This window comes from Bubalus bubalis, chromosome 2 (assembly GCF_019923935.1).
Source record: "Bubalus bubalis isolate 160015118507 breed Murrah chromosome 2, NDDB_SH_1, whole genome shotgun sequence".
NCBI classification, from domain to species: domain Eukaryota; kingdom Metazoa; phylum Chordata; class Mammalia; order Artiodactyla; family Bovidae; genus Bubalus; species Bubalus bubalis.
The window spans coordinates 75851026-75863271 of record NC_059158.1 but is presented as its reverse complement, the minus strand read 5'-3'; the positions used below and the strand labels follow the sequence as shown (position 1 = coordinate 75863271).

Sequence of the window (12246 nt, the reverse complement as noted above, 5' to 3'; positions counted from 1 at the left end):
GGTTGCCAGAGTTCTGCCATGAGCTTTGTGTCCCAATCTACCTTGTTATTCTTATCTCTTGGCTTAAAATGCTGTGCCTTGCAAAAGGCTTCTATGAGCAAATACTGGAGTAAAAAGAATTACACCCTTTGAAAAGGGCCTGAATATGGTTTTTCATGAGGCCTATTACAGTGCCTTATACCTCATTATGATCTACTGGGGAGTTATTGTGCATCTTGTAATAGAGGCTAAATTCGTATTTTCATCACCTGATTAGTATTTCTGAATTGGCTCTGGTGCCAAAAGGAATATTTTCCCTTACTGCCTCTCCTTTTCAGTAGTAATATAAACATAATAAAAAGCACTAGAATGCATCTCCTCTCCAGAAACAAACAAAAACCAATTACGGTCACTCCTGAGGGAAGTCTTCAGGGGAGAAAGCCAAGAAAAGCAGAGAGAAAGCTGAATACCTCTGCCTTTATCTGTCCTCTCTGCCTAGCTTTTGAGGATCATGTTTTCACAGCCCAATTCAGATTCTTTCATACCCAGGTAGGGAGGAAGAATTTTTGTCCTCAGAACATGATTGATGTATTAAAACGTATGACATTTAATGGGAGAGGGGGTCTTTTTCTTCTAGGGTTCATTTGTGATATACATTTTCTGGCTTTAAATCAAGCTATAGAGCAGTCCTGGGAACCAGCCCAGGAAGCATCAGTGAAGGTCCACTCTGTGCTGCCCACTGTCCACCTTCCTTGCCTGGGCCCAACAGGAAGTGTGGCAGGGAAGACATGGAAGAAGAGAGGGTGAGAGAGCTGGAGTGGAACAGGGGGCGGCCCTATGCCCACTCTGTGGTCACAGCAAACACCCACTGTGGGGGTCCTGGGCTGTTTGTCCTCTAAGCAATATTTTGCCCTCTCTGTGCTCCATTGTGCATCACAAGGAGTCTGAACTCCGTGGGTCCTTGGTTTTGCTTTTAGAGTTGGTTTTCTAGCTTTTATCATCTCAACAGGCTCCTTCTCTCTTCTGTTTAATCATTTATAAAATGAAATTTTCCTCTTATTTCTCTGGTTTATGATTAAAGGGAGATTGAATGTGGGACAGTCTTGCACTCGTGTGCCTGGTCCTCTAGGAAGGGATGACCCTCGGAGATCCAGCTCCCACCAGACATCCGACTTTGGCTCTAGTAATGCTTCCTCCTCCTTCTGTCCCGAGTCCTGAGGGCTACCTGCTTGGCTAGCATCCAGGTGACTTCCTCATCGTCTCTTTAGCTTCTTAGCTCTTCCACCACGTGTAAAGCTAGTTCCTAGGGTTAAATTACCTCCACGGGAATAGACTGCTCTCCATTTACCTGCTTGGACTTTGACTGCTACCTGTGTTCCTTATATATTTGTCTCAGCCCTAGAAGGGCAGTTCCTAGATGCCAAATGTTTCATTTTCACAAAATTGCTTTTTAAAAAGTCAGTTCAGACCAAGCATGGTACATGGTGCTAACATGTCATCTCAGTAGGACACTGTGAACACTTATTTCTGGAAATACATAAGATTGAGTCTGGTTCCTGACAACCAAGAAGGGCATAGAAGCATTTTTCTCAGTGAACTTTAATTCAGCAGAATATTACGTCTCCCACAATGTGAGCCATGATGTCTGTAGGAGGAAAGAGCAGGTGGCATGGGTTCCTGCAGCATAGACACTGCAATAAAACTGACATGGATTCACCTCCCAGCTCTTCCAGGTGTTAGCTGTGTGAGCTCAGGTCCATTATGTTGCTGGCCTTCACTCTGTCAATAAAACATGGGTGTAATAAGAAGATAACCCGTGTAAAAGGCTGACACAGGAAATCCTTGATCTTGCTTTTGGGGCTGCTTTTCTTGTTTGGATTCTCACTAATCTCCACATTCCTGCTTCTTTCCCTCTCCTGTTGTCCTTCATCATTTATAAACTGAAATTCCTGTCCTCATTTTGCTAAAGCTCAGCTAAAGTGAGGCCTTCCCAGTGCTATAGAACCCGCCTGCCAATTCAAGTAGATGTAAGAGATTCCAGGTTCCATCCCTGGGTTGGGAATATCCCCTGGAGGAGGGCATGGCAGCCCACTCCAGTATTCATGCCTGGAGAATCCCATGGACAGAGGAGCCTGGCAGGCTACAGTCCACAGGGCCACAAAGTCGGACACGACTGAAGAGACTGAGCATGAACACAAAAGTGAAATTCTCAAAAATAAAAACTTTACTTGAAAGTGAAGGGAAACTAACAAGGAAACAAGTAAGCAGATACAAAAGCAGAAAAGTCACAGTCACTGTGTAAGGGGCCCCTGAACAGGCATTGGCAGTGACTTTGTGCCCCAGGGACCCAGCCTACCTGTCACAAATGCCCCCTACCTCACAGCACACAGCTGCTAGGCACCAACACAGCTCTTAGGACCTAGAGGCCTGCCTAACTGAATACAGAGTCTCTTTCAAAAACGAGTTTTTATCTCCCTCCACCACCCAAATAAAACTTTCTCTGCTTTCATGCTGCATTTGTTCCTTGGAGGCTTCATTCAAATAAAGAGACTGTTCCCCTTCTCAAAGCACCTATTCATTATGTTGCCTCCAAACCTGAAAACTCTGAGCCAGGGAAGGTTTTGAGAATGCTGCCTTTCAACAGATTAAACAGTCTCTTGGTCCTGGAACTGGCACTAAGATTAGCTTGCTAAAAGGAAATCTTGTGTATATTTTGCCCCGTTAGAAGTTGCAGATCAAAGGAACAATATTGGTTGAAGTCCGATGTTTCCTCAGCTTTGGTAGTAGTTTCTTTTCAGAGTTCCAGGAAAGCAAAAAGGGAACTGTCCAACCAAATAGATTACCTAGGGACTACTTGCTAGCATTTTAAGCGTAGTCATTGCTATAGAAACAAAAAGATGCAGTCTTCAAATAATGTTTCATAGTGCCTACCAAAGAATAAACACTCATCATTAACTCTCGAGCATGGGCATCTTCTTGACCTCTGGCTCAGCCAGCCTCTCAAAGACCACTGCAAAGGAAAAATAGATATTTTTTCCCCCATAGAAAAGAAGCTTATCCTATTCCTGTCTACTCTAGACCACATATACCTGCACTTCTCTTTCAAGACAGGAAGAAGAAGTGGGTTTCTGCTATTATTTTCAAGAAAAACCAGAGGCTTCTACAGTTTGGGTTTATAACCAGGCACATATAACCTAGACAGAAGCCAACCTATGTAATGTAAAGAGACAAGATACATGAATACTGGAAACTCACGGCTCAGAAATAATCAAGAGTTTTGATTGCACACATTTCCAGGGCCCTCATACATGCTGGTCTCCCACTTTTGAACATGTTTCCAGGTGATTTGGCATCACAGAATTCTCTCCTGTCTTTTTTGATGAGGTGGTACAGACACGGGACTCAGAGCTCATGGTCCCTTTCCTATGAAAGGTCTTCCATAAAAGACCGTGAGCTATGTCAGAACAAAGTCGGGCTCTGTTCAAAGCTGCTGTTGAATTGGACCAGATTGACATTCCTTGGTCTATGCTGGTTGCAAACAGAATGCTGCTAAAATACTATAACATTGTTTGACATTTGTGCTCTAGTGATTTCAAGAGGGAAAAAGTGTCTACTAGATGCCAGCAAGGTGATGAAAATGTTTAAATTCAGTGCAATTTCATTCTAAACAAATCTTTCTCATCTATGGTTTTCTTAAAACATAGGATTCTTTTCCCTTTTTTGTCTTAATTCTATTATAATATTAAAAGCAGCAACTCATCTGAAATTTACTGTTGATAAAAAGGTGTATGTTTATACTTGCATGACGTGAATACATTTATGTACATATTTAAAATTAATATTGATTTTTATTTTCCCCATTGATTATATTTTTTTAATTGGGACAAAGGAAAAAACTACTAATTTGTTTTCAGTGTAATGGCTTCTATTTGCAAAAGTAAGGGTTATTAGTGTAAAGTATAATAATCTATTATTTTTCTGTGGCTGCTGTAACAAATTGCCACAAGCTTAAAAAAACAGAAATGAATAACGTTATGGTGCTATAGTTTAGAAGTCTGAAATTAGTCTCTGGGCTAAAATCAGGCCCATTCCTTCTGAAGCCTCCAGAGGAGGCTCATGATTACATGTTGTTTTGCCTTTTCCATGTTCCAGAGGCTGCCCTCGTTCCTTGGCCCTTGTCCACCTCCACCATCAGAGCCAGCAAAATCAGGCTGAGTCTACTCCCACTGTTAGCTCTCTGGTTCTAACTTTTCTGCCTCCCTTGTCCATCTTTTAAGGACCTTACAATTATATTGAACCTACCTAGAAACATCAGGATAGTCTTCTTATTTTGAGCCTTAACTTAATCACATCCACAGAGTCCCTTTTGCCATGTAATCTCATATATTCATAGGTTCTGAGGATAAGGACATGAACATCTTTGAGGGCTATTATTCTGCCCACAACAATCTTGTATGTAAATCTGCTGTCTTCTCTTACCTTTTGGAAGTAGCATAAACAGCATTGTATTGATGGTTCTACCAGTCTTGGATGGAATGTGTCTTTCTCCTCTGTTTGGAAATGCCATTACCAGATATTTCAGAAAAACAGAGCAAGGAAGATTAAGTAGGACTAGGGGACTCAGCTGTGTAGCTGTATAGCAAGTCATTTCCCTGGAATTTCAATTCAGCACCTTCATCTGAAGAATGGATAATTATAAGCGCTTTCTCTAAATCCTAGAGCAGTTCTGACAGTCACAGAACCTGAAAACTTTGTATACCACTTTGTAAATGGAAGAGAGGGTAGCCTAGCTGCCCCAGTGGGTTCAAGGAATATGAGTGTGTTAAACCATCAAGAAGCATCATTTAAAAAATTAAAACTTGCTAAAAATACAGATTTTAGGAAAAGAATCTTAATTACATGAGAGAGGATGAAATCACTCATTTCCATTCTTAAACAATCCTTTCTCTCTATCCTCTGAGATAGATCATTTTAATCTCTTTTCATGTTTATCTTGTTTTGCTTTTTCTTCTGCCCTGATGTTTGTTATGCTTTGAGTAGATATTGATTCCCTTCTCATTAAGCCTACAAACATCTAATCATTCCTGTTTGGTTTTTTCATTTTTAATAATTTATATTTAAATTTTGGCAAATAGAGTGGTCTAACCTTGCCCTTTGAATGCCTGTGCATTCAAGTTCTTTAGGCAGATTTTATCTCTTGTTTTTTTAATTCTATTTTGAGTTTTATAAAAATAGATGTTTCTTATTATCCCCAACCCATAATTTTCTTTAGTGAACTTTTGTTTAATTTTCTTTTGCTTTAACATTTTATTTTTCAGACACCTCTCATTGAACCTCACGTTCCTCTTCGTCCTGCTAACACCATTACCAAGGTAATGGGATGTAGGTGGGTTGATGAGCCATCAGAGCTGGTTTCTTAAGTAACTATGAGAAGTGGTCCATATGTCAGAGCAGCACATCAGGAAACTGCAAATACACTTTCTAGAAACAATACATATCAGTGTGTCTCGGTTCTCAGTATAAAACAGTGACATGTCACACAAGGGAGCAATGCATATGTATGAATGAACTGTATTTTTTAAGCACAGAGTCAGATTGAAAAGTGATTTAAAGATTTATCTGGTTTGTTTTCCATCTATAATCTCTCCTTCTTTTTTTCCCCCTCCTCTCACTTGATGAAAATTCAGGTTCCTTCAGAGAAGATCCTCAGGGCTGGAAAAATTTTACGAAACGCCATTCTCTCTCGAGCACCTCACATGATAAGAGATAGAAAATACCACCTAAAGACATACAGGTATGTGTGATATAAATAGTGAAATTACAACAAACTTGTGTTTCCCTGTTTTCCATCTACAGGCAGCATGTTTTATAATCCTCCAGGGTCTAGAATTTCTGAGATTGCCTTGGATCCTCACTTAACTCTAATTAGCCTTAATATTCCCAGGAATTACTTCTGAACTAATTTGCTTAGACATTGGTTTAAGTGTGATGAACAAAGAAACGAAAACCTTCATTTCTGTTTGCCAGTATATTTTAGGAAAACTACTAGATTTAGATGAGATTCAACTAACATTTACTGAGTGTTCATTTATACTTGAAGCTCTGAACAAGAAAGACCACTCTCCATACATTATCTCATTTCATCCTCATCACAACCTATAGGGTAGATACAGGGCCACTTTTCAGATGATAAATCTGAGACTCAGAGAGATTAAATAGTTTTCCTTGATCAAGTCACAAATCTAGTGAGTGGCAGAGCCAGGATTTAAACCAAGGTTGATTGACTTCTAAGTTTCTTTCATTCATTCTACACATTTGTTAAGTACCTACTGGGCATCAAGCATTATTGTGTTTCAAACCCTAAGGATACAGGAGGGAAAAAAATATAAAATGCCCTTTATGTAATTTGCTTTCTAATGCAGGATTTCATTGTAGTATGAATATAGTAAGATATTCAACTCTTTCACACCTCTAATCGTACAGAATAAAGACTCATTACGGCTGCCACTGGAGTTAAGAAATGATAAAGACTGGTTCCATGTGATTTAGTTGACCTTCTGAGATGATTGAACCATAGTGGGTCAATGAAGGATTCATGTCTCACCTTTAACTTTTGATTTTATCAATTCAAAAAGGATTCAGGAACTAGAATGGCCTGTTTATGGCACATAAACTTTCACTCTCTCTCCCTGCACCTATGATTCAGACTCATAGTCCTCTTTCCTCAATTGTAGGGCCCTCTTTCTCATTTAGCCTAGACATGATCTCAGAACCCATTAGACTTAGCATGAGTCAAAACCTATTTGATTCACATGAACCAAATTCATAAGACAGTGAAAAGCTAGAATACAAATTTTAAAGTTACCACAAAGGATATATATCTTTCTAGCGATTGTCAACCATGATAGAACCTATAAAATTATTCCTGACTCATCCTACAATGAATGTTTGCGTATATTGCCTCAAAATCCAGTCTCTTCCCAGGGAAAGCTGGAAATGCATGGCAAATTCTTCCTCTTAGGATCACTTTTTCTGCTTTCCATGCAAACTAACACTCTTCTGCTTGCATTTGTCAGGAATATGTTTATAAGACCAAAATGATTTGTTTCATTTATTTTTTTTTTTTAATTTGTTGGCCATGCTGCAGGGCATGTAGCATCTTAGTTCCCCGACCAGGGATTGAACCCACGCCCACTGCATTGGAAGCACAGAGTCTTCCCCACTGGACCACTATGGAAAGCCCTATTTGTTACATTTAGGATGGCCTCTTCTTAATAGAATTCTGGAATTCTATTTGATGGGATTTGAGAAACATTTTAATCAGTAGCATGTTCTTCTTGGGACATGTTCCATCTCTAAGGACATGTTTTGTCTCTAAGGACAGATTGCTCCTCTTGCCCTTATAATATGAATATTTACCAGCTACCATTTTGGATGATTACATTTGGAAGCATTTTCCTTCAACTCTGGAAGTTCATCCTTTTTATTTTTTAAGTCTATAGTTCCTACACACTGCTATAATTTGGAGGGAAGTAGAGGTTAAAACACCTGTCTATGGCCTCAGGGAGGGAGCTCAACCTCTTTAACTAATCAAGTGACTCTCAAAGTCTCATACAGCTGAAAGACCTTTTACTTTTTAATTTCTTTTCCTTAATTTAAAATGTGATTATGCTTTCCCAAGTGTTGACTTGCGCTAGGGAAATTCCATTAAAGATGTCATCTTTGGTGACAAATATTGGAAACTAGAAGTCAGAAACCATAATCTCTTTCTTGCTCCATAGCAGTAAGATTTTAAACCCCTGAAACATAGGTGTTAAGTCTATTCCACACCCTATGACACAAATTAATGATCTGTTGATAATGACCCATGAGGCGTGGTTTCCTTTTCCTGCAGGGCATTTTGAGTGCCTGGCCCCAGATCTTGGTTCCCATTTCATCCCCTCCCCAAGCACTGCTTCTCCCCACTTCTATCATGACAGCAGCATTAGGGGTCAAAGTCTGCCCAGATGCAGTGTCATCCCCAGTGATCACCACACCAGAGGTCAGCTGTGAATCTTAAAATAACTAAATGTCTTTAATCGAGAGGAAACCCATGATTCCATCAGCTACAAGTCGCACCACCATGTGTCTTTGTTCTGAATACAAGATCCTTATTCCCTGTCCCAGGGCCCCAAAGCCCTGGGATCATCTCAATTCCATGTGCTTTTTTTAGTAAAAGTAATCATTGACTTAAAAGCCACATTAAATTGATTTTTTATAATTTTACATGACTTTTCCCATTAATAAATTCTCAAATCAGAAGAGGAACACGACAGATCTTACATTTGGTTCAGGACGAAGAGTAAATAGGTGCCTCTTTGCCCATTGAGGCTCTAATGTGTAATAGTCTGTAATCAGAGCAGTCCTGGAAATCTAATAGCCTTCTCAGGACATCTTCCTTGTGTGGTGGGTCAGACCCAAATTAGAACATCCCAGGATCTCTGATAGATTTCAGAGTTCCTAGAATCTTAGAAGCAGACATGGCCTTCGAGGCTATCTTTCCCTCCTCTTTTCTTTTATAGATGAAAAAAAAAAAATTACGGACCAGAAATTTGAAACGATATAGACAGAGTCATGCAGGTAATACATAGCAGACCTGGTGCTGGAGCTCATGACTCCTCCCGGGCTACGCTCTTCCTAGAATGGACAAGCACCAGGAATCCCCTCCAGTTCAACTAGAGAGGAACTCCCCGGGCTGGAACCAGCCTCAGTGCCTCAAAGATGGTGGCATCCTCAGCACAGGAGGTGAGGCCACCAGTGACCTAGACCCAGCTGTAGGCAGCCAGCTGCTTGTAACTCTCTGCTTGTTCCTCTGTCCCTTAGGGTTCCTCCCTCAGACTACATCATCCCATTTCCTCAACTGAATAGTCATGCCACAAACACTTCTCTCCCCACAGAAGCTTTCCTAACATATGTGTATGTGTGTGGTTCTGTGCTTCCTAACTAATGCACATATTAATAGTTTGCCCATCCTGACCATCTTACCTCCGAGGGGCATCATAGTGATGAGTATGTGCCTATACAGAAAGCATTTGGAGCTCTTCAGATGACAGGCTCTGTCGAAGTGCTGACGTTCATTACATCGAACTTTTTTTCAAAGAGATTTGCATCACTAATTGCTTGTTTCTCCCAACACCCCTCTGAGGAAGCTCAGTAGTATTACTTGAAAATAGAAAGTGGTATATAATTTTGCACTTATCCAGAGCCTGTCACAGAGCACCTCCTAGGGCCTCACAAACCTTAACTCATTCCTCACAAAGCTCAGGGGAAAGAAGTCAGAATTATGCTTTGCTTTCACTTGACTTCCCTGGTAGCTCAGATGGTAAAGAATCTGCCCGCAATGCAATAGACCCAAGTTCAATCCCTGGGTCGGGCTATCCCCTGAAGGAGGGAATGACTACCCACTCCAGTATTCTTCTCTGGAGAATTCCATCCTCAGAGGAGGCTGGCAAGGTACAGCTCATAGGGTCAAAATGAGTTAGACACAACAGAGAGACTAACACTTCATTTGACCCTGAAATTTTCTGGGACCAGCTTTAGAGTTTCTGACCCTGGGATTCACTTGCCAGATGATGTTTCTTGCCTAGCAACCCTTCTGTCTCCCCTGGGGCTGCAACTTATGATGCTCTTTCGAAGTTTGGCCAGCCTTGCCTAGAAGGTTGCCTGTGACTTGAGTGGTCTTATTGGTTGTACAACAGTTTGAGAACCTGTGGCCATATCATGTGGTGCTTTGTTTGCCAAATGGTAGAGGGGCACCAAGCCCTTCAGGAGGGGCTCCTCTCAGAAGCCGTCTCCCATCCTTCATCTGCAAGTGGGTGACCTCCCCTCCTTTGTGTCCCACCACTCTTCAGACAGTGCTGTGTGGGGACCGAGCTGGTGGACTGGATGCTGCAGCAGACTCCATGTGTCCACTCCCGAACACAAGCTGTGGGCATGTGGCAAGTCCTGGTAGAAGACAGCGTTCTCAACCACGGTAAGATGACACGCGGTCCCTGGAAAGCCCTCAAGAAATGCTAAGCATGTTTCCCTGGGTTGGTTGTGGCTGAACTCCCACACGGGCCAGAAAGAATTATGATCTCTTTAGGGACCCGCAGAGCTGGCATCTTCATTTAGCAATACAAATGCAGCGAATGGATGCTGTTGATTGCAGTGTTCCACCATTGTACCTTCCTAACTTGGGAGAACGTATGAAGGGTAAATGAAATTGCAACCCGAGTGCATCAGTTCCAATTATGTTTATTAGTTTGCATTCACGGTTCATTGATAGCGTGATTATACTCTGAGCATCGCACAGCAATCCTGATGCAGCGGCCAAATGAGAGCAATGAAGTGTGTGGCCAGGCTGATGACATGAAAGAGTAATGAATTCAGAACCTGCGTTTTCTAGGAGAGCCAATTTGTGTACCCACGCAATGACCGTATGTAAAATCATGCGTGCTCTATGGTTGTAGCCCCTGATATCTAAGCAGAGTAACAATTCAGGACAGGAGTGGGACTGTGGTTTAACTCTTCATGCCATTTGTTTAAGGATCCCTTTTCCAAACAGACAAACTACTAAAATCTTTCCTTTTATACCTGGGAATGTAATGATGGTCTTGCCAGTGTTTCACAGACTTTACTGTGTATCCAGAACACCTGGAACTCTTGTTAAAATGCAGACTCTCATTCAGAGAGTCTGCATTTCCAACAAGCTCCCAGATGATGCTGATTCATATTTTTGAGCAGCAAGGATCTATCACTCCTTATCTTTGGACGGTGTTGATGCTCCCTCCTGAAAAAGAGCTTAAAACTTTAAGACACATAGATGACAGATTATAAACCAAGTTCATGACTTTGTCTTTCAGAGATCTAAATCTTCTGGTTTAAAGGTAATATGATTAAAAAAAAAAAAACCTCTTTAAAACTTGAACTAGAAGGAAATTATTAAAAGATACTAGGGGTACATGACCTAGATGGTTGGTCTTGTCAGCTTTGCTCAGACAATTTTATTTTAATTTTTAAAGTGCAGACAGACATGGTTATAAACAGTAGATATAAAAAAAAATCAATTCTGATGCTGATAAAGTCAGGTTTTTTAAATCTGTACTTGGACAAAACCACTATAGAGCATGATCTGGCTGTTGGTCATTTTCCTCTTTGGGATGTGTAACCCACGCACTAGAAAATGTCATCAAGGCAATTTCACTGGTCAGAGGGCTCATCTCAGGGAAGTTGGCCGGTTCTCATAGGAGAGTCCTAGGGCAGCTCAGGAGATGGGTGGGTCAGAGAGAGCTGTGAGGTGCATGACTGCAATCCAGAGGTCCCGTCTTCCAGCTGCAGGGCCCTGGGCGAGGCCACGGGAAAAGGGTGAGGAGTCCCACCGCCTTGCTGCCACTTGGCTGTCTTGCCCAACACCATCATTCGTTTCTGGCAAACGGGCTGTGAGGCAGAGGTGCCCACGGCTGACGCTTGCCCCCATGTTTCCCGTAGTGGATCAGGAGCATCACTTCCAAGACAAATATTTATTTTATCGGTTTCTGGATGATGAGCATGAGGACGCCCCTTTGCCTACGGAGGAGGAAAAAAAGGAGTGTGATGAGGAGCTGCAGGACACCATGCTGCTGCTGTCGCAGATGGGCCCGGACGCCCACATGAGGATGGTCCTTCGCAAACCGTGAGTGAGAGCCCTTAGCTGGTTGCTGGGGCCACCCTGTGCGAGGCTTGCCCCTGCGCGGAGGGAAACGTGGCTGACTTAAAAAGTCCTGGCCTGACTTCACCCAGGGCCAAAGGAGAGGCTGCAAAGGGGCAATGCAGCAGTGTTTGCCTCCTGTTATGTTCTTCTATGTTTGAGCCAGATAGTTCCATTTCCCTTATTGCATGAGTTAAAACTCTGGAGACTGTTAGCAGTCGGCTCAGGATGTCAAAACGGAGTCCACGTATTAAACAACCTTTGGTCCATGACAAACAGAAACTGGTCCAGAGCAGAAACTGCTCTGCTTCTGTGCCAGCCTAGGGCAGCCCCCTTCTTTCTAATGCAGCAGGACAGAGGATGTCAGGACTGTGGACTTCATGCCGGTTCTCCTATGCCACATTCATTCATTCAGCACATTCTTTTGCCCCATGCAGAGCCTTCTCTCCTTAGCTTGAAGACACATTCTTTTTAAAAAAATTGAAGTACAGTTGATTTACAATATTGTGTTAGTTTCCGGCACACAACAAAGTGATTCAGTTCCATATATTTTTTCAGAT

The 12246-nt window shown here is 41.9% G+C and overlaps 1 protein-coding gene across 8 annotated transcripts in view; it reads left to right on the top strand.

Moving 5' to 3' along the window:
* The window catches only part of RAPGEF4 (Rap guanine nucleotide exchange factor 4), a 334349-nt gene that overhangs the window by 227678 nt on the left and 94425 nt on the right, over positions 1-12246 (top strand). For 7 of the 8 annotated variants that reach the window (XM_025274777.3, XM_044933735.2, XM_044933734.2 and 4 more), the window contains 4 exons: positions 5298-5351; positions 5667-5773; positions 9870-9991; positions 11488-11671. In XM_025274777.3, coding sequence (XP_025130562.2) covers positions 5298-5351; positions 5667-5773; positions 9870-9991; positions 11488-11671 — 467 coding nt within the window. The remainder of the gene's footprint in view (positions 1-5297; positions 5352-5666; positions 5774-9869; positions 9992-11487; positions 11672-12246) is intronic. The other variant, XM_025274782.3, reaches the window with a different exon arrangement.